This window comes from Salmo trutta, chromosome 9 (assembly GCF_901001165.1).
Source record: "Salmo trutta chromosome 9, fSalTru1.1, whole genome shotgun sequence".
In the NCBI taxonomy this organism is placed as follows: Eukaryota; Metazoa; Chordata; class Actinopteri; order Salmoniformes; family Salmonidae; genus Salmo; species Salmo trutta.
In genome coordinates, this window is record NC_042965.1 from 35,717,910 (window position 1) to 35,743,934 (window position 26,025).

Sequence of the window (26,025 nt, forward strand, 5' to 3'; positions counted from 1 at the left end):
TCAGAAATACTATCAGATCCCCCAAATGGGAACATTTCTAAGCCTACATTTGCTCGCAGGCCAGGTAGCCTAGGCCTACTTCTATGCGTAATCAGGTGCGTGTCCTTACTTAACATTGACAGGAGCGCTCCAAACAAAACACAATGAATAAATTGACAACTCGTAAACAGAATGAAATAAATATAAACTTATTTCTCACAAGTGTAGCCTAGGTTGTGCGCTCTGCAAACAACATGCCCACTCCGACAATGACAACATTAAGAGACTAATAATAATAAATAATATTATTATTGAATGCATTAACAGAAATTACAGTAACCAAACAAACATTGTAGATTACTGGTGAGGCATCCCTGCGGCCTATGCAATGGATTAGTCTACTGAGACAGGCATCAATCAAGACATGCAATAAAACATTACTTCTTTTGTTGCAACTGATCGAGTACAACATTTTCGGTCGACCAACAGCCTATTGACCAAACAATCAACCATTCAACTAACTGGGATCAGCCCTAAAGTATTTTTTTAAATGTCAAATAGTATTTGAACCCAGTTTCACTAGCAACTCATCTACTGAATGCAAATCTACTCTGACAGAAGAGGGGAATGCAATAGTACGATATCTCCTACTGAGCCCAACCCACAGTGGGTCAAGACTGTCTACTGCATTCTGACATGAGTGTTTTATGCCTATGAACTGTCTGCCAGAGTCAATTACATTCAAACTACCGCAGACCTTTGATTTAGAACAATGCCAATCGTTTTCTGGAGAACTCTCCAATGAATTCATGATCAGAATTCTAATTTAACTGACTCAAACTGAAATTAAACCACTGCTTGGGGATTATCAAAGCAATCGGGAACTGGAACAGTACAGTATTAATATGAAAACCCAAAGAAAAAGCTTTTTATAGTTGTCGGTCCCCTCCACCTCTCACTCAATTTATAGTCAGTGACATTGCCAATGTGAATGATTTAAACCCTGCAAGACTCAGTGTTTCCTTCCTCAGTGCCAGCTGAGCTGCTCTCTCCATTCTGTAGTGTCCATCTACTAGAGGTCGACCGATTAATCAGAATGGCCGATTAATTAGGGCTGATTTAGAGTTTTCATAACAATCGGTATTTTTGGCTGCCGATTATTTTTATTTTATTTATTTATTTATTTATTAATATACACTGCTCAAAAAAATAAAGGGAACACTTAAACAAGACATCCTAGATCTGAATGAATGAAATAATCTTATTAAATACTTTTTTCTTTACATAGTTGAATGTGCTGACAACAAAATCACACAAAAATAATCAATGGAAATCCAATTTATCAACCCATGGAGGTCTGGATTTGGAGTCACACTCAAAATTAAAGTGGAAAACCACACTACAGGCTGATCCAACTTTGATGTAATGTCCTTAAAACAAGTCAAAATGAGGCTCAGTAGTGTGTGTGGCCTCCACGTGCCTGTATGACCTCCCTACAATGCCTGGGCATGCTCCTGATGAGGTGGCGGATGGTCTCCTGAGGGATCTCCTCCCAGACCTGGACTAAAGCATCCGCCAACTCCTGGACAGTCTGTGGTGCAACATGGTGTTGGCGGATGGAGCGAGACATGATGTCCCAGATGTGCTCAATTGGATTCAGGTCTGGGGAACGGGCGGGCCAGTCCATAGCATCAATGCCTTCCTCTTGCAGGAACTGCTGACACACTCCAGCCACATGAGGTCTAGCATTGTCTTGCATTAGGAGGAACCCAGGGCCAACCGCACCAGCTTATGGTCTCACAAGGGGTCTGAGGATCTCATCTCGGTACCTAATGGCAGTCAGGCTACCTCTGGCGAGCACATGGAGGGCTGTGCGGCCCCCCAAAGAAATGCCACCCCACACCATGACTGACCCACCGCCAAACCGGTCATGCTGGAGGATGTTGCAGGCAGCAGAACGTTCTCCACGGCATCTCCAGACTCTGTCACGTCTGTCACGTGCTCAGTGTGAACCTGCTTTCATCTGTGAAGAGCACAGGGCGCCAGTGGCGAATTTGCCAATCTTGGTGTTCTCTGGCAAATGCCAAACGTCCTGCACGGTGTTGGGCTGTAAGCACAATCCCCACCTGTGGGCGTCGGGCCCTCATACCAGTCTCATGGAGTCTGTTTCTGATCGTTTGAGCAGACACATGCACATTTGTGGCCTGCTGGAGGTAATTTTGCAGGGCTCTGGCAGTGCTCCTCCTGCTCCTCCTTGCACAAAGGTGGAGGTAGCGGTCCTGCTGCTGGGTTGTTGCCCTCCTACGGCCTCCTCCACGTCTCCTGATGTACTGGCCTGTCTCCTGGTAGCGCCTCCATGCTCTGGACACTACACTGACAGACACAGCAAACCTTCTTGCCACAGCTCGCATTGATGTGCCATCCTGGATGAGCTGCATTACCTGAGCCACTTGTGTGGGTTGTAGCCTCCGTCTCTCTCATGCTACCACTAGAGTGAAAGCACCGCCAGCATTCAAAAGTGACCAAAACATCAGCCAGGAAGCATAGGAACTGAGAAGTGGTCTGTGGTTACCACCTGCAGAACCACTCCTTTATTGGGGGTGTCTTGCTATTTGCCTATAATTTCCACCTGTTGTCTATTCCATTTGCACAACAGCATGTGAAATTTATTGTCAATCAGTGTTGCTTCCTAAGTGGACAGTTTGATTTCACAGAAGTGTGATTGACTTGGAGTTACATTGTGTTGTTTAAGTGTTCCCTTTATTTTTTTGAGCAGTGTATTTTTTTTACAACTTTATTTAACTAGGCAAGTCAGATTAAGAACACATTCTTATTTTCAATGACGGCCTAGGAACGGGGGTTAACTGCCTTGTTCAGGGGGGGGGGGATTTGTTTTTGCAACCTTCGGTTACTAGTCCAACGCTCTAACCACCTGCCTTAAATTGCACTCCAATGAGGAGCCTGCATGGCAGGCTGACTACCTGTTACGTGAGGGCAGCAAGAAGCCAAGGTAAGTTGCTAGCTAGCATTAAACTTATCTTATAAAAAAACTATCAATATTAACATTATCACTAGTTAAACTAGTAATATCATCAACCATGTGTAGTTATCTAACGTATCCTGCGTTGCATATAATCGCTGCGGTGCCTGTTAATTTCTCATTGAATCACAGCCTACTTCGACAAACGGGTGTTGATTTAACAAGCGCATTTGCGAAAAAAGCACTGTCGTTGCACCAATGTACCTAACCATAAACATCAATGCCTTTCTTTAAAATCAATACACAAGTATATATTTTTAAACCTGCATATTTAGTTAATATTGCCTGCTAACATGAAATTGTGTCACATCTCTAGCAGTTTGGGCTGCCTGGCTCGTTGCAAACTAATTTGCCAGAATTTTACATAATTATGAAATAACATTGAAGGTTGTGTAATGTAACAGGAATATTTAGACTTAGGGATGCCACCCGTTAGATAAAATACGGAACGGTTCCGTATTTGACTGAAAGAAAAAAACTGTTTGAGATGATAGTTTCCGGATTCGACCATATTAAATGATCTAAGGCTCGTATTTGTGTGTTTATTATATTATAATTAAGTCTATGATTTGATAGAGCAGTCTGACTGAGCGGTGGAAGGCACCAGCAGGCTCGTAAGCATTCATTCAAACAGCACTTTACTGCGTTTTCCCAGCAGCCCTTCGCTGTGCTTCAAGCATTGCGCTGTTTATGACTTCAACCCGGGTGGGTATAAATTTGTAGAACGTTCCAACAGGAATCTACTCCAAAAACTTTGTAAATAACAAGGTTGACAAAAAACAACGCATACAAAGTTGTATTGCGGCAGAATAAGATACCGGGTAGGGAGTGGTCTATTTCATTGCGTTTTTCACTAATCACGTTTATTCCGAAAAATGTCTGTCTTCACTCTGGTTGCCTATGGACAAACATTAAGAATAAGCTACGTGGTGAGTTGATGCCTATTCGGCAGCTAGTTAGCTAGGTTTGTATGCGTTGCTACTTTGTATGCGTTGTTGGTTGGCAACCTTTTACTTTACGTTTTTTGGAACAGATTCCTGTTGGAACGTTCCACAAATTATACCCACCCCTTCAAGCCTATCAACTCCCAAGATGAGGCTGGTGTAACCGATGTGAAATGGCTAGCTAGTTAGCGGGGTGTGCGCTAATAGCGTTTCAAACGTCACTCGCTCTGAGATTTGGAGTAGTTGTTCCCCTTCCTCTACATGGGTAACGCTGCTTCGAGGGTGGCTGTTGTGGATGTGTTCCTGGTTTGAGCCCAGATAGGAGCGAGGAGAGGGACGGAAGCTATACTGTTACACTGGCAATAATAAAGTGCCTATAAGAACATCCAATAGTCAAAGGTATATGAAATACAAATCGTATAGAGAGAAATAGTCCTATAATAACTACAACCTAAAACTTCTTACCTGGGAATATTGAAGACTCATGTTAAAAGGAACCACCAGCTTTCATATGTTCCCATGTTCTGAGCAAGGCACTTAAACGTTAGCTTTCTTACATGGCACATATAGCACTTTTACTTTCTTCTCCAACACTTTGTTTTGCATTATTTAAACCAAATTGAACACGTTTCATTATTTATTTGAGGCTAAATTGATTTTATTGATGTATTATATTAAGTTAAAATAAGTGTTCATTCAGTATTGTTGTAATTGTCATTATTACAACAACAAAAAAGACAAATTATTAAAAAAAAACATTTTAAAATATATAAAAAAAAAAGGCAAAAATAAATAAATAAAATGTAAAAAAATAATAATATATATATATTTTTTTAATTGCCGGATTAAATCGGCAGCGGCTTGTTTGGTCTACCAATAAATCGGTATCGGCGTTGAAAAATCATAATCGGTCGACCTCTACTATCTACGTGTGCAAGGCCCTCTGGCTCCACAACCTGCCGCGTAGCTGCTCCACGACCTGCCGCGTAGCTGCTCCACGACCTGCCGCGTAGCTGCTCCACGACCTGCCGCGTAGCTGCTCCACGACCTGCCGCGTAGCTGCTCCACGACCTGCCGCGTAGCTGCTCCACGACCTGCCGCTAGCTCCTCCACGAGCTGCCGCTAGCTCCTCCACGAGCTGCCGCTAGCTCCTCCACAACCTGCCGCTACCTATTAGGGCTGGTGATCCTCAGGGCCAGACCAGCCAGGCTGGGAGGTGCTGTCAGGAGGCCAGATGTAGAGTTGTGAGGAAGCCGTAGTTAAGCCCTGTGTACCCAGGGCGGTGTTGGTGTTGGCACTAATCTGAAAACATGACAGGCAGCCTCCGTCCATCAAGAGTCTTCCATTTACAAATAGGAGGCTTTGTCTCTGTCAAGCTGTCGATCTGCTTGAGCAATGTCAACAGGAAGAGACCATTCACTGGCAAAAGGACAGACTGATTAGAATCCTCCTTTTGGCAAATTGTTTACTGTCAAGACGTAGGACGTGTCCCAAATGGCACCCTATATCCTATATAGTGCACTACCTTTGCTCAGGGCCAATAGGTAACTATATAGGGAACAGGGACACACAGCCTGACTCTACATGGGACTCCGCCTTACTCTTAGTGTTGTAGCGTAGAGACAATTATATATTGGATCCTTGTCACACTTCTGCTCTATTGGTAGTCTTTAAATTAAACTGTGATAATCTGGTTTCTTTTTTCTATACACGCAGTATGTGTGACAACATGCCTCGTTGTGCATCTCTTGTAAGGCTGTCTCAGATAATGAGTTAATGTCATTAAGTATTGTATTTAAAAAAAACTGCAGAGACCTTTTTCAGTCTGGGTCCCTTCTAGCTGTGGTTGATGGCACCATATGGATCTGAATGACACAAGCCAGTGATGCATATATTAGTTATATATTCCCTATTGATAGCTGGACACAATACCTTAGAGACAGAGAAAAGGTTGCAGCTGCCACTCGTGATGTTGCTGCTCCTGTTTCAAATGTCCTGCCTGCGGCTATGGAACATTGACCTGTTCACCGGACGTGTGTGTGTCTCTCCCTGGTTCCTCTCTAGGTTTCTTCCTAGGTTGCTGCCTTTCTGGGGAGTTTTTCCTAGCCACCGTGCTTCTACATCTGCAATGCTTGCTGTTTGGGGTTTTAGGCTGGGTTTCTGTATAGCACTTTGTGACATCTGATGTAAAAAGGGCTTTATAAATACATTTGATTGATCTCCCATCTGCAGTACTCTGCAAGTGCCACAGTTAAAGGGTAAATTAAAACGGTCCTCCTGAAGTTCTCACTCTCTGTATTGGTTGTTATTATAATGAACAAAAATATAAACTCAACATGCAACAATTTCAAAGATTTAACTGAGTTACCGTTCATATAAGGAAATCAGTCAATTGAAATAAGTTCATTAGGCCGTAATCTATGGATTTCACATGACTGGGCAGGGGGAGTCAGGCACAGCCAATCAGAATTAGTTTTCCCACTCAAAAGGGTTTTGTGACAGAGAGAAATACACCTCAGTTTCATCAGCTGTCTGGGTGGCTGGTCTCAGACGATCCTGCAGGTGAAGAAGCTGGATGTGGCATCCAGGGCTGGCGTAGCTACACGTGGTCTGTGGGTGTGAGGCTGGTTGGACGTACCAGTAAATTCTCTAAAACAACGTTGGAGAAGGCTTATGGTAGAGAAATTAACAATAAATTCTCTCAACAGCTCTAGTGGACATTCCTGCAGTCAGCATGTCAAATGCACGCTCCTTCAAAACTTAAGACATCTGTGACATTGTGTTGTGTGACAAAACTGCACATTTTAGTGGCCTTTTATTGTCCCCAGCACAAGGTACACCTGTGTAATGATCACGCTGTTTAATCAGATTCTTGATATGCCACACCTGTCAGGTGGATGGATTATCTTGACAAAGGAGAAATGCTCACTAACAGGGATGTAAACAAATTTGAGCTGGTTCTGTAAAATGTCGCTCTCTCCTCCTCCTCCCCTGCTCCCTCCTCCTTCTCCTCCCCTGCTCTCTCCTCCTCCCCTGCTCTCTCCTCCTCCCATGCTCTCTCCTCCTTCTCCTCCCCTGCTCTCTCCTCCTTCTCCTCCCCTGCTCTCTCCTCCTTCTCCTCCCCTGCTCTCTCCTCCTCCCCTTAATCCCATCTGAAACTAACATGCGTCCCAAATGGCACCCTATTCCCTGTATACGGCACTACTTCAGACCAGTGCCGTTTGGGATGTACCCAGGACACAAAGGCAACACAAATATGAGTCATAATGTAACTCAGTGCTGTAATGTAATTATTCTGTCACATTTTCTAAAAATGTTCTTTGTTTGTCGAGTTTCTGGTTGGGGCTGCAAAAGAGCAATGTCTTGTTTGAACATGTTATCTCTGCTAATATTGCCTTGGTTTTGGAAATGGCCTGAAATGGGCTACTGTTGGCCCTGTGTGTCTAGCAGCCACGGTCTCCGAATAGGCTGCTTTTGGCCCGACATGTACACTATATATACACACACAATAGTATGTGGACACCACTTCAAATTAGTGAAGAGAAACAAATGGCAGAAGAATGGCCTTACTGCAGAGGTCAGTGACTTTCAACGTGGCACCGTCATAGGATGCCACCTTTCCAACAAGTCAGTTCATCAAATTGCTGCCCTGGTCAACTAAGTGCTGTTATTGTGAAATGGAAATGTCAAGAAGCAACAACGGCTCAGCCGCGAAGTGGTAGGCCACACAAGCTCACAGAACGGTACTGCCGAGTGCTGAAGCACGTAGCATGTAAAAATCGTCTGTCCGCGGTTGCAACACTCACTACCAAGTTCAAAACTGCCTCTTGAAGCAACGTCAGCACAATAACTATTCGTCTGGAGCTTCATGAAATGGGTTTCCGCACACACAAGCCTAAGATTGAAGCATTGCGAAGAGCTGCTGGCAAACGCAGTAAAGTGCTGTTTGAATGAATGCTTATGAGCCTGCTGGTGCCTACCACTGCTCAGTCAGAGTGCTCTATCAAATCATAGACTTAATTATAATAACACACAGAAATAGGTCATTAATATGGTCAAATTCGTAAACTATCATTTCAAAAACAAAACCGTTTGTTCTTTCAGTGAAATACGGAACCGTTCCGTGTTTTATCTAACGGGTGGCATCCATAAGTCTAAATATTGCTGTTACATTGCACAACCTTCAATGTCATAATTATGTAAAATTCTGGCAAATTAGTTCGCAACGAGCCAGATGGCCCAAACTGTTGCATATACCCTGACTCTGCGTGCAATGAACGCAAGAGAGTAACACAATTTCCCTAGTTTAATATTGCCTGCTAACATAAAACAAATTTAAACTAAATATGCAGATTTAAAAAAATACACTTCTGTGAATTGATTTTAAGAAAGGCATTGATGTTTATGGTTAGGTACATTCGTGCAACAATTGTGCTTTTTTCGCAAATGCGCTTGTTAAATCAACACCCGTTTGTCGAAGTAGACTGTTAAATTAACAGGCACCGCATCGATTATATGCAACGCAGGACAAGCTAGATAAACTAGTAATATCATCAACCATGTGTAGTTAACTAGCGATTATGTTAAGATTGATTGTTGTTATAAAGATACGTTTAATGCTAGCTAGCACTTTACCTTGGCTGCCTGCTGCACTCACATAACAGTTAGTCAGCCTGCCACGCAGTCTCCTCGTGGAGTGCAATGTAAATCGGCCATGATCGGTGTCCAAAAATGCCGATTACCGATTTGTTTATGAAAACTTGGAAAATCGGCCCTAATTAAAATCGCCATTCCGATTAATCGGTCGACCTCTTGTGCAGAAGATGAATGGTGCCAGTAGAGATACTGGGGTGCAAAGGAGCAAAAAAATAAATAACCATCTATGACGTACCCCACATGGAGATGAGGTAGTTGGGTGGGCTATTTACAGATGGGCTATGTGCAGGTGCAATGATCGGTAAGCTGCTCTGACAACTGATGCTTAAAGTTATTGAGGGAGAGAAGTCTCCAGCTTCAGTGATTTTTGCATTTTTTCCCCATCATTGGCAGCAGTGAACTGGAAGGAAAGGCGGCCAAAGAGGAGTTGGCTTTGGGGGTGACTAGTGAGCTGAAATAAGGCGGGGCTTTACCTAGAAAAGACTTATAGATGACCTGGAGCCAGTGTGTTTGGCGACGAATATGAAGTGAGGGCCAGCCAACGAGAGCATACAGGTTACAGTGGTGGGTAGTATATGGGACTATTGTGACAAAACGGATGGCACTGTGATAGACAACATCCAATTTGCTGAGTAGAATGTTGGAGGCTATTTTGTAAATGACATTGCCGAAGTCAAGGATCGGTAGTATAGTCAGTTTTACGAGGGTACGTTTGGCAGCATGAGTGAAGGATGCTTTGTTGCAAAATAGGTAGCCGATTCTAGATTTAATTTTGGATTGGAGGTGCTTAATATGAATCTGGAAGGAGAGTTTACAGTCTAGCCAGACACCTAGATATTTGTAGTTGTTCACATATTCTAAGTCAGAACTGTCCAGACTAGCGATCGGTTGAAGAGCATGCATTTAGTTTTACTTGCATTGAAGAGCAGTTGGAGGCCACGGAAGGAGTGTTGTATGGCATTGAAGCTCGTCTGGAGGTTTGTTAACCTCACTAGGGTAGGGGGGAGCATTCAGAATTTTGGATGAAAAGCGTGCCCAAAGTAAACTGCCTGCTACTCAGGTCCAGAAGCTAGGATATGCATAGTAGCATGGTAGATTTGGATGGAAAACACTAAAGTTTCCAAAACTGTTAAAATGTCAGTGAGTGAGTATAACAGAACTGATATGGCAGGCGAAAACCTGAGGAAAATCCATCCCGGAAGTGCTATTATTTTGAAATGCCTGTTTTTCCATTGAAAGCCTATCCACCATACAAAGACTTATGACCCAGTTCACAATCCCTATGGCTTCCACTACACGTGGCCAGTCTTTAGGCATCGTTTCAGGCTTTTACTCTGAAAAATGAGGGAGAAACACCACTTTCAATGGGAGGACAGTGGAAATTTCCAGACATGAGTCGAGCGTGTGACCGGGAGCGTGCCTTTCTTGTTTTTCCTTTTCTATTGACGAAGCTATTGTCCAGTTGAAATATGATCGATTATTTATGACAAAAACACCCCGAGGATTGATTATAAACATCGTTTGACATGTTTCTACGAACTTTTATGTTACTTTTTTGATTTTGTGTCCGTTGTGACCGCGCTTTGTTCCAATGGATTACTGAACAAAACGCACCAACAAAACGGAGGTTTCTGAATATAAAGAGGGACTTTATCAAACAAAATGAACATTTATTGTGTAACATGGAGTCTTGGGAGTGCAACCATATGAAGATCAAAGGTAAGTGATACATTTTATCACTAATTCTGACTTTTGTTACTCCTCTTCTTGGCTGCTAACTGTTTGTAATGATTTGTCTGCTGGGCGCTGTTCTCAGATAGTCGCATGGTTTGCTTTCGCCGTTAAGCCTTTTTGAAATCTGACACAGCGGTTGGATTAACAAGAAGTTTATCTTTAAGCTGGTGTATAACATTTGTATCTTTTATGTATGTTTATTATGAGAATTTCTGTTTTGTTGAATTTTACGCTCTGCAATTTCACCGGATGTTGTTTGAGACAGTGGATTACTGAACAAAACGCAGGTTTTTGGATACAAAGAGGGACTTTATTGAACAAAACAAACATTTATTGGGTAACTGGGAGACTTGTGAGTGTAACCATATGAAGATCAAAAGGTAAGTGATTAATTTTATTGCTATTTCTGACTTTTGTTCCTCGTCTACTTGGCTGGTTACTGTTTAATGATTTGTCTGCTGGGTTCTGTTCTCAGATTATGGGATTAAGGTCTGGAGACTGTCTAGGCCACTCCAGGACCTTAATGTGCTTCTTCTTGAGCCACTCCTTTGTTGCCTTGGCCGTGTGTTTTGGGTCATTGTCATGCTGGAATACCCATCCATGACCCATTTTCAATGCCCTGGCTGAGGGAAGGAGGTTCTCACCCAAGATTTGACGGTACATGGCCCCGTCCATCATCCCTTTGATGCGGTGAAGTTGTCCTGTCCCCTTAGAAGAAAAACACCCCCAAAGTATAATGTTTCCACCTCCATGTTTGACGGTGGAGATGGTGATCTTGGGGTCATAGGCAGCGTTCCTCCTCCTCCAAACACGGCGAGTTGAGTTGATGCCAAAGAGCTCCATTTTGGTCTCATCTGACCACATCACTTTCACCCAGTTGTCCTTTGAATTATTCAAATGTTCATTGGCAAACTTCAGACAGGCATGTATATGTGCTTTCTTGAGCAGGGGGACCTTGCGGGCGCTGCAGGATTTCAGTCCTTCATAGCGTAGTGTGTTACCAATTGTTTTCTTAGTGACTATGGTCCCAGCTGCCTTGAGATCATTGACAAGATCCTCCCGTGTAGTTCTGGGCTGATTCCTCACCGTTCTCATGATCATTGCAAATCCACGAGGTGAGATCTTGCATGGAGCCCCAGGCCGAGGGAGATCGACAGTTCTTTTGTGTTTCTTCCATTTGCGAATAATCGCACCGTTGTGCGATGGTCTTGTAGCCCATTCCAGCCTTGTGTAGGTCTAAAATCTTGTCCCTGACATCCTTGGAGAGCTCTTTGGTCTTGACCATGGTGGAGAGTTTGGAATACGATTGATTGCTTCTGTGGACAGATGTCTTTTATACAGGTAACAGGCGGAGATTAGGAGCACTCCCTTTAAGAGTGTGCTCCTAATCTCAGCTCATTACCTGTATAAAAGACACCTGGGAGACAGAAATCTTTCTGATTGAGAGGGGGTCAAATACTTATTTCCCTCATTAAAATGAAAATCAATTTATAACATTTTTGACATGCGTTTTTCTGGATTTTTTTGTTGTTATTCTGTCGCTCACTGTTCAAATAAACCTACCATTAAAATTAGAGACTGATCATTTCTTTGTCAGTGGGCAAACGTACAAAATCAGCAGGGGATCAAATACTTTTTTCCCTCACTGTATGGGTCTAGTGGTCATGGTCTCAAGTGTATTACGTAGAATTGTTCCAGGTATTTTGTCAGTGAGCGAGCTATACTGCAGGCTAAGAAGTAACCACGTGGCCAGGCTCAATCGCTACTGCATATGGAGGGAAAGTCGACTGGGGATGTGATTTGGTCTGCAGTATTGAACATTGAAATCTAATCTATTTCTAGGGTAATGACATTGTTCTGGGAATATTCAATGTCTAGTAGTGAGTGCGATCTGATCTCACCTGAGACAACCTACAGGCGTGAGTCCATGTGAACCATTGAAAGTCATTGAGCCCCCCTCCAGAGTGTATTGTATAATAACACAGATAGCCCCAGCTGCCTGCCTGATATTTATTTTCACACTACCTATTCATACTGTATCTTCGCTCCTGTGAGTCACTGTGGCATTCTGCAAAGCTAAACAAGAACACAAAAAGTCCACTTTAAATATGGCAAGAGATGGACTGGTTTGATTTATGCACTTAATCTGCCATATGCAAGGAGGACTTCGTGTCCTTGTTTAGCCATGCAGAATGTCACAGTGACATGAGAAGAGATATTAAAATGCTTTAAGGCATAAATGTAAAAAAGATATGACAAAGAATGTTCCCTCTACAATATACTTTATTTTTCCCATTCTATTCTTAATGCACTTCACATGATTTCACCTCTGTTCATCCAGATTGGGCATAAAGCAATCCCTAGTCATGATGGGAAAATGACATAAGATGAATTAGTATTCATAGTAGTAGTTGTAGTTGTGTCCTTTTATGTTTTTGGTATTAAAAGCACAAATATAATGTTATTTCCATCTGGTTACTGGAATGTTGATTTACCGATCAACATTAAAATGTTAAGTCAAACAGATTCATGCATTACAGAGTACAGCCTAATGAATGATTGATAATACACACTAATATCCCTGATATCAGTAAATCATGAAGACTTAAAAAGAATTGATTCAAATGATTCCCATTGATCAGGGTTGTGTGACAGCGGCCGGGAATCAGTTAGGCTTCTATTCCAGTGCCTGAGTAACTAAATTATTGGTCCCCTGACTTGCCTAGTTAAATACATTTAAATCTTCATTTGAGGATGTGGTTGAAATGATCTTCATAGGATATAAGCATCCCTGGGAACAGAACTCTGCAATGGAAAATATAAGTCTCTCAAAAATAGTAACCTATCATTCAAATTCTCTCTTCAGAATAGGAGGATTCAAGAAGAGCAAAGATGGTTTCAGACATGTCAAGTAGTCTATCAGCATCCTCTTACGTTACCTTACTTAAAAAATAATAATCTAATATTAGAAACAGGACATGCATGACATCCTAGATGGTTCAAGCGTAACCATGGTTTGAGAGAGAGTACTGTGATGAGCTGTGAGAGTGAAGTGAGTTATTGAACATACAGTATACCTACGACACCAGAGGTGTTATTCACAACAACAGCTGAGAGAGAGATGGAGCAGAGAGATTGAGAGACAGAAAGAACGAAAGAGCGAGAAAGAAATATGCTAGAGAGAAAGAGCGCGAGAAAGAGAGTCAGTCAAACACAGTGAATAAAGCTGGTCCTCCCAGTGCCAGCAGCACACCACATCATCAGATAGCCTAAAACATCTTACTGACATGTCAACAGGATTTCATCTTCAAGCCAGCGCTACTCTGACTACTTGGGGGCATGCAGCTATGCAAGACGCACACAGCACAGCAGACACGTTTTGGAACCTCTAAATCTAACATTTGGTCATTCTTTTGTGACACGATAAGATCTGAAAGCTGTTGACAGGCAGCAAGCAGGCCAGTTAGTTCACCATGTGTGACGTCAGTCGATTGACATTTTCCATTCACTTCCATACAACAACAAAGCACTGGGCCAGGAAATACATGAAAAAACATATTAAGGTTTCTTAATGTTTAAATCAGATCTTACTTCAAATATTTTTTGGGTGTAAAAAAAGCCCTAAGACTGCCAGTCTAACAGCAAGTCCATGCACTTCCTTTTGAGGCTAAAGCCAAGACCTCTGTAAGACAACAAGAGGCAGGTGAGATGAAGAAACCAAATTCGGTCTCGCTCCCGAAACCAACGCCTTCGGGGAAAGAAACAGAACTGACCTGGTCGTGTTGCCCCGGTTACGCTCCACAGCATCTAATAAACCTTGGCAGCTAACCTTTTCATTCATCCATCTCTCCTACCTCTTATCTCTTCTCCCCCCTTTCATCCACCTCTCCTCCTCTTGGGGTATCAGCAAAACAACAAATTTGACATCTCCACAGCGACAAAGCAATCGATTTCTCCCAGAAACGTTTTCTTCTCTCAACACTAAATGTCAATCCCCTTATTCTCAATGATCATTGATAGCCTTTTAATTGTGCTTCTGGTATTCCAAGTGGCATCTCTTCCAAGAAAAGCTGGACAAAGCCTGGTTTCCTTGAACAGTCAGAGGTTGCATCCTATTCCTACCCAAATTACTGGAGAAACAAACCCACATATATCTGAATTTTAACAACGGAGCCTCCCTCTGGCACAGGGACAAAAAGTCACCCAATGGTCTGAAACTGCTTCACTCTAAAACATAATGCCAGAAACTATTTCTCTGTAAAACAGTATTTTTTGGACATATAGCCATAAGGTGAGAGTATGTGCAGGACAGCAGTGCAAGCCCAGCACATCTCTTTTAAGGAGCAGAATACTATACAGCTGTAGTGCTCTCCTCTACGGCACTATAATCAGGTTATAATCTCCATTTTACAGCCTTAATGGAAGCCTGCGCTCGCCTCTCAGTCATTCTATCCACAGCAGCACAGAGCTCACAGACCCAGGTTGAGTCCCAAATGACACCCTTTTCACTATATAGCAAACTACTTCCGACCACCCTTTGAGCTCTGGTCGAAAGTAGTGGACTGTAAAATGGAAAGGGGTGCAAATTAGGACACCCCAGTCTGTCACTGCTACCTGTGCTTAAGAGCTTACAACAGGGTCGTTCCATTTCATTTCAGCAAGCCATGACACCCACCCTCTCAGACTGTTCTGAAAAGGGTTTCTGTAGTTAGAAACATAAGAATTCCTGCAACATTATCTTGTTAACCTTTTAGGGACAGACATTCCGCTAGCGGAACGCCTCACCAATATCCAATGGTAGAGCGTGGCGCGAAATACAAATACCTCAAAAATGCTATAACTTCAATTTCTCAAACATATGACTATTTTACACCATTTTAAAAGACAAGACTCTCGATCTAACCACATGTCCGATTTCAAAAAGGCTTTACAGCGAAAGCAAAACATTAGATTATGTCTGGAGAGTACCCTGCCAAAAATAATCACACAGCCATTTTCAAAGCAAGCATATATGTCACAAAAAACAAAATCACAGCTAAATGCAGCACTAACCTTTGATGATCTTCATCAGATGACACTTCTAGGACATTATGTTATACAATACATGCATGTTTTGTTCAATCAAGTTCATATTTATATCAAAAAACAGCTTTTTACATTAGCATGTGATGTTCAGAACTAGCATACCCACCGCAAACTTCCTGTGAATTTACTAAATTACTCATGATAAACGTTCACAAAAAACATAATTACTTTAAGAATTATAGATACAGAACTCCTTTATGCAATCGCGGTGTCAGATTTTAAAATAACTTTTCGGCGAAAGCACATTTTACAATATTCTGAGTAGATAGCTCAGCCATCACAGGCTAGCTAATTTGACCCACCAAGTTTGGTGCTCACTAAACTCAGAATTACTATAAGAAAAATTGGATTACCTTTGCTGTTCTTCGTCAGAATGCACTCCCAGGACTTCTACTTCAACAAATGTTGTTTTGGTTCCAAATAATCCATAGTTATATTCAAATAGCTCCGTTTTGTTCGTGCGTTCAGGTCACTACCCGAAGGGTGACACGCGAGCGCATTTTGTGACAAAAAAATTAAAAATATTCCATTACCGTACTTCGAAGCATGTCAAACGCTGTTTAAAATCAATTTTTATGCTATTTTTCCTCGTTAAATAGCGATAATATTCCAACCGGGCGACATTGTATTCATTCAAAGGCTGAAAGAAAAAAATGGAGTAGTCTTGTGGACGCGCATCTCCAGTGTCACTGTTCCCAGGCTGACCACTAACAAATTATCCTGCTGTTCTTCGCCCAGAGACAGCAGACACCCCATTACACTTTCTGGCGCCTTCTGAGAGCCAATGGAAGCCTTAGAAAATGTCATGTTACAGCACAGATGCTGTATTTTCGATAGAGATGCTACAGAAGGACAACAAATTGTCAGACAGGGCACTTCCTGTATGGAATCTTCTCAGGTTTTGGCCTGCCATACGAGTTCTGTTATACTCACAGACACCATTCAAACAGTTTTAGAAACTTTAGAGTGTTTTCTATACAAATCTACTAATCATATGCATATTCTATGTTTTTTTATTCGGCCGTGAAAATACTGCCTCCTATCCCAAACAGGTTAAAAGACATTAAGCCTAACTGATTGCACCCAAATTGGCTATTGGTCATGTAAAATAACCCATGAGCACCAACATGTGAGGTTCATATGAGCATGTCAAATTGGGTGCATACACACATATATACACACACACACACACACACACACACACACACACACATATATATATATATAGTTTAACCATTTTCCATCCTAAAAATGTAGAATCAGCAAAGGCTTCTGGTCAAACAGGTAGAAAAAGTATTAGTCTTCAAGGTATTAGAAATACATCAACACACAATAATATTGAAGACCCCTGCCAGCTAATATGAATACATTTTTCTGCCTTCTGTAAGTTTAAGAAACATTGCCTTATGCCTTGAAATTCTGTTACCAAACAAAAACATATCTTTAAGATCATTTCTAATTTCTCTCATGAGGACGGAGGATAATGAAAGCTCACAGAGCTAACAAGTAAAGGTAGACCTATGAATTAGTGTTTTTACTGATATCAATTATGAATTATGTGATTAAAACTCGACATTCCAAAAACATGGTAACGGAATATCTGCAATTGAATTGGCTACAATGGGATATCAAAGTAGTCACAAACAGTTGGATTCACAAGGTTGGTCAGCACAGTAGAGTAGAGTTCAGTACAATACTGTACTTTATTGAGCTCTACTGTGCTGTACTTTGATGTACAAACTTGTGAAACAGACGTCAATGACTGGATCAGATTTGGTCTTGCCCGGACCAATCAAATTTAGTCTTGCAGAGCTCATTAAAATAATAGCCAGCGTGTAGAATAATTACCAAATATGCAAAGGAGGATATTGCATATTTCTACCTTTGTACCTATTTAGGAAACATCAACATGAGGAGAATGACATTCATATCCATAATTATGCATTTCTGTGTAGTACAGATCAGGAACACATGATGAAATTCCGTTACCGCAATTCCGTTAACAGGTGTAAATCCACTTCACTTACTGTATTTCATTAACCAAAAGAGTGTTTACGGTCAATGTGTCATGTCATAGCTGACACCCTATTCTTTCTGCAGATGTTGTTGAATCTTAATTCGGTGCAAATCTTTTTTGAAAATTGGACACAAAAAAAAACTGAGGAAGATTTTACCAAAATCATTTTACTAAACTCTGCATCTGCACAGTTCTTCCAGTAAATGTGTTTTTGTAAAATGATCAGTGTAAATTGTTAAAAGTCGTCCTTGTGCATGATTTATTAACTTTGAAATCAATGTTTTTTTGTTTTACACTGACATCTGAGTCATTTCAACTTAGAAGGACTCACATAATACCCAACATCTGATTTGGACCAAACATTCATTATGTTTGACAAGTAGTATGAAGCTGCAGCTTGGAGTATTGTTTATTCATATTATGTAATGTATTCTCAGGGAATTTGAGTTTCCCCCCCCCCCACCGTCAGAGAAATTAGCCATTAAAGCGCCATGCTCTACCAACTGAGCCACACGGGAAACTCTGACCATTGACTTGAATAGGGATGCCCATTCACAGAATCTATTTCTGTGGTTTGTCTGACAGGGGGAATGTGTTACAGGACAGCCTAGAACAGGGTTATCCAATCCTATTCCTGGAGCGCTACCCGCCTGTGGGTTTTCGCTCCAACCCAAGTTGTAACTAACCTGATTCAGCTTATCAACCCATTTTTAAAAAAATCAGGTGTGCTAGATTAGGGTTGGAGCAAAAATATACAGGGCACAGTATCCCAAAAGCATCTTAAGACTAAACTCATTGTTAGAACCTTCGTAGCAGCATCGTTAAATCTCCAAGCTGTTTTCCAAAACCATCATTAGTAAAGTTGCACTTTAAAACGCTTGTTATTTCCCAACTGCCTCAGACCAGAAAAGTGCCGCATTAGATGCTTTTTTGCCCTTTATACACAGAAGATCTCTGCTGGTTTCTCTGACAGGGGGAACGTGTCACAGGACACTGGAATGGACATAGTACCTCTGACCAATGACTTGAATAGGGGTAGTCTCTCTGACAGGGGGAGTGTGTCACAGAACAGCTTGCCTACTGAGAGCCAGTTTCCATTTCACCACTAAGATAAGATACCTCACGGGTGACAATACATGACCTCCACTATACTCAAGTGTGTGTGTGTCCGTCCAAGGGTCTACATATGGATGATATGATACATGGTATCATTGTAATGCATTTTGCAGTCATGTAGTCCAGGCTTGTAACCTAATAAAGGTTCCCAGCCTTCTGGTAATCATGCAATATAGTAACTAGTCAGTAACGACCATTTATATGTGGCTCTGGTAATTACTGTTTAAGTGTGAGTGTCCACAGACATGCCATACGTCACATCTTATCAGGTCATCCCCAGACAGATGCGTCACCCCCCTCCCCCAGGGGTAATATGTCAGTGTTTGAGGTACACCATTTCAGATACATAGAATTTATTGAAACATGACCCAAATATATCATGTGTAGTCTGTGCTATGCACTATGAATTGAGATATCCCCAAAAAACCGAAGGGGGATTTAAAAACAAGCCTCACAGAAACCACAGGTGCTCTGAAGTTGCGTGCTTAAACACAGAACATTCACAATGGGAATACACACCAATTGAAATATCCCTTTTAAAATTCTAAAATAGCCTATGGTTAGAAAACAGTAATATTTTCATGAGTTGGTGTAGGCCTATCATATGTTACTATATGTTAGGGAACGCGGTAACATCACCAAATATGTTTTAATTGACAGCATATGACATCATCCACATCAACTTTAATACATGTGCGCAAAACATGCGCCGACTTCATATTAAAAGTGTTGTTCTTACCTGGCATGCAAGCGCTCATAGAAACGAAGATTGCAATGACAGCAACCTGGGTTAGAAGCGTAGCGGCGGGCCTGTGATCGACCCCTCTTATCGGCGATAGCATGCTGCAAAGCGCTCCTACAACTGATAGAACAGAGTTGGGGGTCGGTCATACCCCCATCCCCTTACTACAGAAGGAAGCTCAGGAAATGTGTTCAGCTTCTGTAAATATGTAGTCCGAATGCGGAGTAGCGCTCAGTTGCAGTTATTAGATTCGGTAATAGAGCGATGATGAACGATGTCGTCTCCTCTGTGTTTTGCGCAGGATCCCATTGAGTTGAGCGCTATATTGGGTGAAGCTTGAAGAAACGACGGTGAGGGCTGTTATTGCTGAGCTGTCGGTCTTTGGTGAGAGCGGTACGTAGACGATGTCGTCAGGACGCTCTCCTAATCCGTTTAACGTACGCAGTGCCGCAATTACAGGCAGAGGTTTTACTCCGCCCACGAAAATAATACCACGAAGTGAGGAATCTTTGTATGGAGGTCTGTGAGTGTCGAATTTGGCAACAGAACATTTAATTGCTAATTTGCTACGTGAGGTTTATTTGATCGAATACACGTTTCGTAATGATTAGGTTGTTACAAATGCACTGATATAAGTGGACGCACGTGGCATTTTGGCAACTTTGAAAAAATACTTTATCAGAGTTGTGCCTCTTTTCATAGAGATAGAGGACTCATCATGGATATTACCCGTTTTAGTATGGACGTTGCCAATGAGGGCTTCCACTATTTTAAAGTAGTCACCTGGGTGGGGATTCCTATGAGTTGTGCGCAATCAACCAATTAAGACAAATAAAACTGACTACATTAAAATGGAGATAGCCTCAATGGTGCTGCCCATGCGGTCACAGACGCTATAATGTCACAGATACAAAGATGAGTCCTCTATCTATGGCGTACCTGCTCTCTCCTTGGCTAGGATGGTCCCATCTGATCTCGCCTCCTACCGCCTGCGTTCCATCTTTGAGAACATGTATTTCCATTGTTAGAGCAGTCACTTGGCTATCTAGTCAATATAATAGACAGTACAGAAGAGGAAAATACAAAAAGGTGCATTTTCATAAGACACTAGACTATTGTGTCTAGTGCAGGGCAGTGTTGCCAACTCCTCAGTAAGGAAAGTAGCTATTGGCTGTCCTAAAAGTCGCTAGAAGTCGGTAAATGATGTCATCGTCTAATTTGCATAATTGGCCATGTGCATGTAATTGTGATGGACGCTGTAGGAGAGGAATAACGTCATGGGAGAGACAAAAAATGAGTAAAAAACACCCTAAATATGTTAACTACAAATTCTTGTTGTTTTTTTATGTCGCAATTCCAACCCTCCTCCTTTATCCGGGCTTGGGACCGGCAAAAGTGACCCAAAACAGAGACTATGGCAGAGTTACTTAGTTTTTTATTAAATGTTTTATTTAATTTTGTTTTTTAATTTAGTTTTGTTAATTTGGTTTTTAACCTTATGGTCCACTTAGGAGCTTACAACAAGTCACAATAAAACATGAACATTTTTAACCATAACATTTTTTACATTTTTTTGTATACAGTCTACATTAACAATCTAAATGGACAAAAAGAGACAATAGAAAAAACTGGCAATGGCAATGTGAGAAAATTATGGTAACTAGTCTGGCCCTAATTCAGGTTAATTGTTTTTTTTTAATGTAAGCCAGGGAGGGATCAGCCAGCGGCGGCTTCCCGCATGCGCGATTCATTTGCAGTCTGGACCGGGAGGGGTGAACATCTCCTGCTCTGACTGCAGCACGAGGACTGGGCCACCTGTGAGTGCTTTGGGACGGGGTGGTGCCCACGGCAGCACCCGCTGCTTGTTGAGAAGAGTAAGAACGATACGTGCTTTCATGTCAGAGTCTCCAAAAGTCTCCAATAACACCAGAAAAAGTCGCTAGATTTGTCGCTAGTCGCTTTTTTGAAAATGTGTCGCTAGAGGGGTCTGAATACTCGCTAAATAATTGGCAACACTGGTGCAGGGATCATGAACTACATTTAGCCCCAGGACCATTTTTAATTGAGCGGATGGTTAGGGGGCCTGAACATAATTACAAATAGTTTGTGAACTGAAAATTGCCCTCAAGAAGCAGACACTAACACAATAACCTCAAACCTCATAAATATAGTGAAACATTTGTTATAATTTTTAGACAAAACTATACTAAATATATTCACGTCACCAAATAATTGATTAAAACACTGTTTTGCAATGAAGGTCTACAGTAGCCTCAACAGCACTCTGTAGGGTAGCGTCATGTGGTAGCCGGAGGTCAGCTAGTTTCCGTCCTCCTCTGGGTTCAGTGACTTCAATACAAAACCTAGGAGGCTCATGGTTCTCACCCCATTGTATAGACTTACACATAAATTATAACTTTCGGAGGATGTCCTCCAACCTGTCAGAGCTCTTGCAGCATGAACTTACATGTTATCCACCCAATCAAAGGATCAGTGAATGAATCTAGTACTGAAAACATAAGCTACTGCTAGCTAGGACTGCAGTGGATAAAATGTAGGGAAAGACAGTTTTAAACAAATTTATTTATTAAACAGTGAAGCGAGAGAGCACTATACTTAGTTGTATTTTTAGCACTTTTCAAACAACCGGCTCAAAACAGAGGGATGCTATGTCAGCTAGCTGGCTGCAGCTTTCCAACACTGGAACTCTTCCAAGTCAAGGTAATCTTTTGGTTTTAATTTACTGCCACCAACTGAAACTGTACTGCATGATTGTAGCGGGTTTACGAATGCGTTAGTTCTAGCTGATTGAGGACCTTTTATTACTGATGTGTTTGTTTTTTACTTGCATTTTGTGTTTATATTTTGTTTTTTTCTGTAATTCAGGGCTCATCTGTAAAAGAGGCCTTCATCTCAGATTATAACTCCTTGATAAAAAAAAGTTAAATAACATGGTAGACATGTTGAGTATGACGTTAATAAGGTTGTTAGCTAATATGATGACAATGCAGGCTATGGGTAGCGGTTATATGGTTTGGCTTGGAAAGTTTTTTTTTGCCTGGTCAGACAGCTGTGTTGTGCACCGAAGTCCATAAGCGAAGGAAAAAGGTGAGAGGAGAGCGCGTAGATGCGATAAGCAATGTGTTCATGCAAAATGTTCATGCTGTTTGAATGTGGCTGCTATGAAATTGAACTGTGTTTGCATGTGATTAGGGCTGTATTCATTCCACCGATTCGATTGAAAATGGAACGAAGATACCTGATTTTGTTCAACAGAAACTCTCGTTTGCAACTGTTGGACTAATGATTTCATCCTTGATCAGCTAGATGCAGGCAAGAGTGTGCAAGGCGGTATTGAATGTGTCACCGTCGGTCAGCTTGATTAAACATTTCTCTTGACCCATGCACCTACGTTGTACTTTAATTCATAGGCAGGTTGTAGCAATGTTATCATGTAGTAGCCTGAACCATCGATGTTACATTTGAGCTGGGTGAATGGACAGTCATCCAATATGCTGTAATAGAAATAAGGCCGTGCTTATGAAAAAAATTCATAAAATCGCCCTCCCTCATTTTAAAATGTCGCTGACTGCCACTGATTTGTATACGATCACGTCGCTCTACTATGCGTGGGAATACTAACAGATTTCCAAAATTAAAATCTGTTAGAGCTAATTTGGTGGTGTTTTTACAGTCTTATGTCTAACAATAATTTTTTGAACCCACCGGCCACCAGTTGGGGAACCCAGTTCTAGTGCCTTACCCCAGTTCTGAGAGAGATTGTGTTCATAAATAGCACTTTGCTATTTTTTCCAAGGATGAAAATAATCTCTATTAGTGCACATTGATGATTCATACATCAAGTGCATATGACGTGACACCAAGGTTACATAAAAGGCTAAAATAGGAGATCCAAAACATTGAACAAAGGTCTCTTGAAATATTATCTAAAGTTTTTAGAGGGATCTTTCATTTGGTTCGTGGAAGATCGCTATTTAATGTGGGTTATACATATTATACCTTTGTGGTAGGCCTGTAGTCTACAGTTGGCATTTCCTAAAACAGACAATCTTTGGCTACTACATTGCCCTCTTCTGAAGTCTCCCTTCAGACAGATTGGTTCATGCATATCTGGTGAACTATGAGAAATGCAAACCTTCGAGGCAATCTGAAGTTCAAACAAAGCAGGCACCCCACCAGTGTTTTGAACAAATGCAGAGGGATGGGGCTGGAGAAATGTAACCAATCTCACATTCATATACAGGGCTATGGACACAAGGAATGACCATCAATGATACATTTTAACCATATTGATTTGTTTTTATTTATACTTTTAACCATGTTTACAATTGCATTGCTTACAAACAATGAGTAAAATACATTTGGAATTATGACAGTCAATGTGAATGCAAGCTTAAATACTGCGCCACATGAACCCAACAACCATTTAAAAAGAAGGCAATCTGATTGGCACATCCATTTTGGAATTTGAGTGGTAACATTTCTCCAACCCCATCCCTCACCGGTTTACCAACAATAGTGTCAGGATGCCCACTGTTGTTTTTCAAATCCCAGATTGCCCCCTTTAACAAACCTGTGTGTTCAAAGGAAAACCACAACAGACCAACATATTGATTCATAAATAATGATTGATTAAATAACAGTCCGTTGTATAACATTGAGTAAAACAAATCTAAAAGCTCATCAACGGGGATGGGTTGGGGACTGGGACATAAGGCAGTGTGCAATACATAATAAATAGGGGGGAAAAAAACATGTATATCAATGAAGGCACGTATTTTGTACTATAGCCTTTGTAAAAAGAATGACTTTGGTGGTGAAAAGGGCCAACAATGTATTTAATACTGTATATACAGAGGCCTTTTCTGTTAGGAACCATTCAATGTCAGAACTGAGGTATTCCCAGTCATATCAATAATAAATTGTAAAATATTAAGGACAACATATCAAATAGCATTACTCATTTGATGTCGTATTTTGCCATTATATAACAGAACAGTTGTGCACATCATTATGTTTGACATATTGTCATTTCAATTTGAAATAGAAAATTAAAAAAAGTACTTTGAACGCAATGTTTTCCAGTATTCCATAAGGCACGATTACTACAGGATTGCTTGATTCCCAGGCACCTTTCCATCAAATACCCCAGAAGATTATTGAAGACTGATGCATGATTCAAAAAGTATTTGAAATCCTTTGATAATAAAGACAGATTAAACTGACAGGAAACTTCAGAGAGCAACTGTATGAAAGAAGTGGGACATACAAACAAACACCAATAAGATAACAAGGACATATTGGTCGTTGAATCTATGGAATAAATACTCAGATTTTTCTTTCGCTATGGCTAGCTCTAGCTTTGCACACCTTGCCGTGGTCCAATCCAAATACAATTTAACACCGTGGGTAAGCCACACACACTTGACAGCATGTAGATTCAGGGTTAAGCCAACTGGTTGAGCAGTAGTGCAGATCAGAGGGTTAATCAACTAAGCAAACTTTAAACAAATCAATGATGCCACTGAACATTATACACAGTGTACAAAACATTAAGGACACCTGTCCTTTCCATGACAGACTGACCAGGTAAAAGCTATGATCAATTATTGATGTCACTTGATAAATCCTCTTCAAATCAGTATAGCTGAAGGGGAGGAGACAGGTTAAAGGATGTTTAAGCCTTGAGATGTGGATGTGTGCCATTTAGAGGGTGAATGAGCAAGACAAGATTTAAGTGTCTTGGAACGGGAAGTGGTAGTAGGTGCCAGGCGCACCGATTTGTGTCAAGAACTGCAACGTTGCTGGGTTTTCCCACACTCAACAGTTTCCTGTGTGTATCAAGAATGGTCCACCACCCAAAGGGAATCAAAACAACTCGACAACTGTGGGAAGCATTGGAGTCAACATGGGCCAGAATCCCTGTGGAACACGTGACACCTTGTACAGTCCATGCCCCAACGAATTGAGGCAGTTCTGAGGGGAAAGGGGGTGCAACTCAATATTAGGAAGGTGTCTAAGATTTTGTATACCCAACCAAGAACAGCACAATTGTGCGATTTCATATTTACAGAACACCATGACGAGGACAACTGGGTCCTTCAAATCGTCATCATTCACTACACAGTGAATATATACTAAAAAAGCATCATGGAATGAGTTCCCCTTGTGTGGATGTAATGCAATACACACATAGCCTGGTCCCAAATCTGTTTGTGTGCTTGTCAATTCCATTCATTATCAAGCCATGTTTGGCATGACAATGAGTGACAATAAATTGGCATGAGCGCACAAACACATCTGGCACTCGGGCTACAATGTACATGTTATCAATTGGAATGTGGGTTGAATGGAATGCACATGCTTTATCAGTTGGAATGTATGTCAAAATATAGAAACAACACAAAAACAATATTGAGACATTCAAGTTGTACTTGAGCCTCACCTAAGGTACAGACTGAAAAAGTTCTTAGAATTATCTTGAAGGTGTAAACCAATCAGTTGATCTAATGGAAAACTACTGTATACAAACCATTTTCCATGTATTAAATTGTCTATGCTTTTATGAGATTAGGTTTATGTAGTATAATATGCCTGTCTTCAGAAAAAAACACAGATCTAAATCAATGCCAGCATACAGCCTAAACGAGGACTAATTCCTCACTGACTCTCTGCCTTCCCGGAGTCCTTC

General features: G+C 41.3%; 1 protein-coding gene across 1 annotated transcript in view; it reads right to left on the reverse strand.

Annotated features, from left to right (window-relative positions):
• Positions 1–19,720, reverse strand: part of LOC115200476 (neural proliferation differentiation and control protein 1) — a 44,105-nt gene extending 24,385 nt beyond the window's left edge. Inside the window, exon 1 of the mRNA XM_029763572.1 lies at positions 19,311–19,720. Within this exon, the coding sequence (XP_029619432.1) occupies positions 19,311–19,413 (103 nt within the window). The 5' untranslated portion in view covers positions 19,414–19,720. The remainder of the gene's footprint in view (positions 1–19,310) is intronic.
• Positions 19,721–26,025: the final 6,305 nt, after the last annotated feature.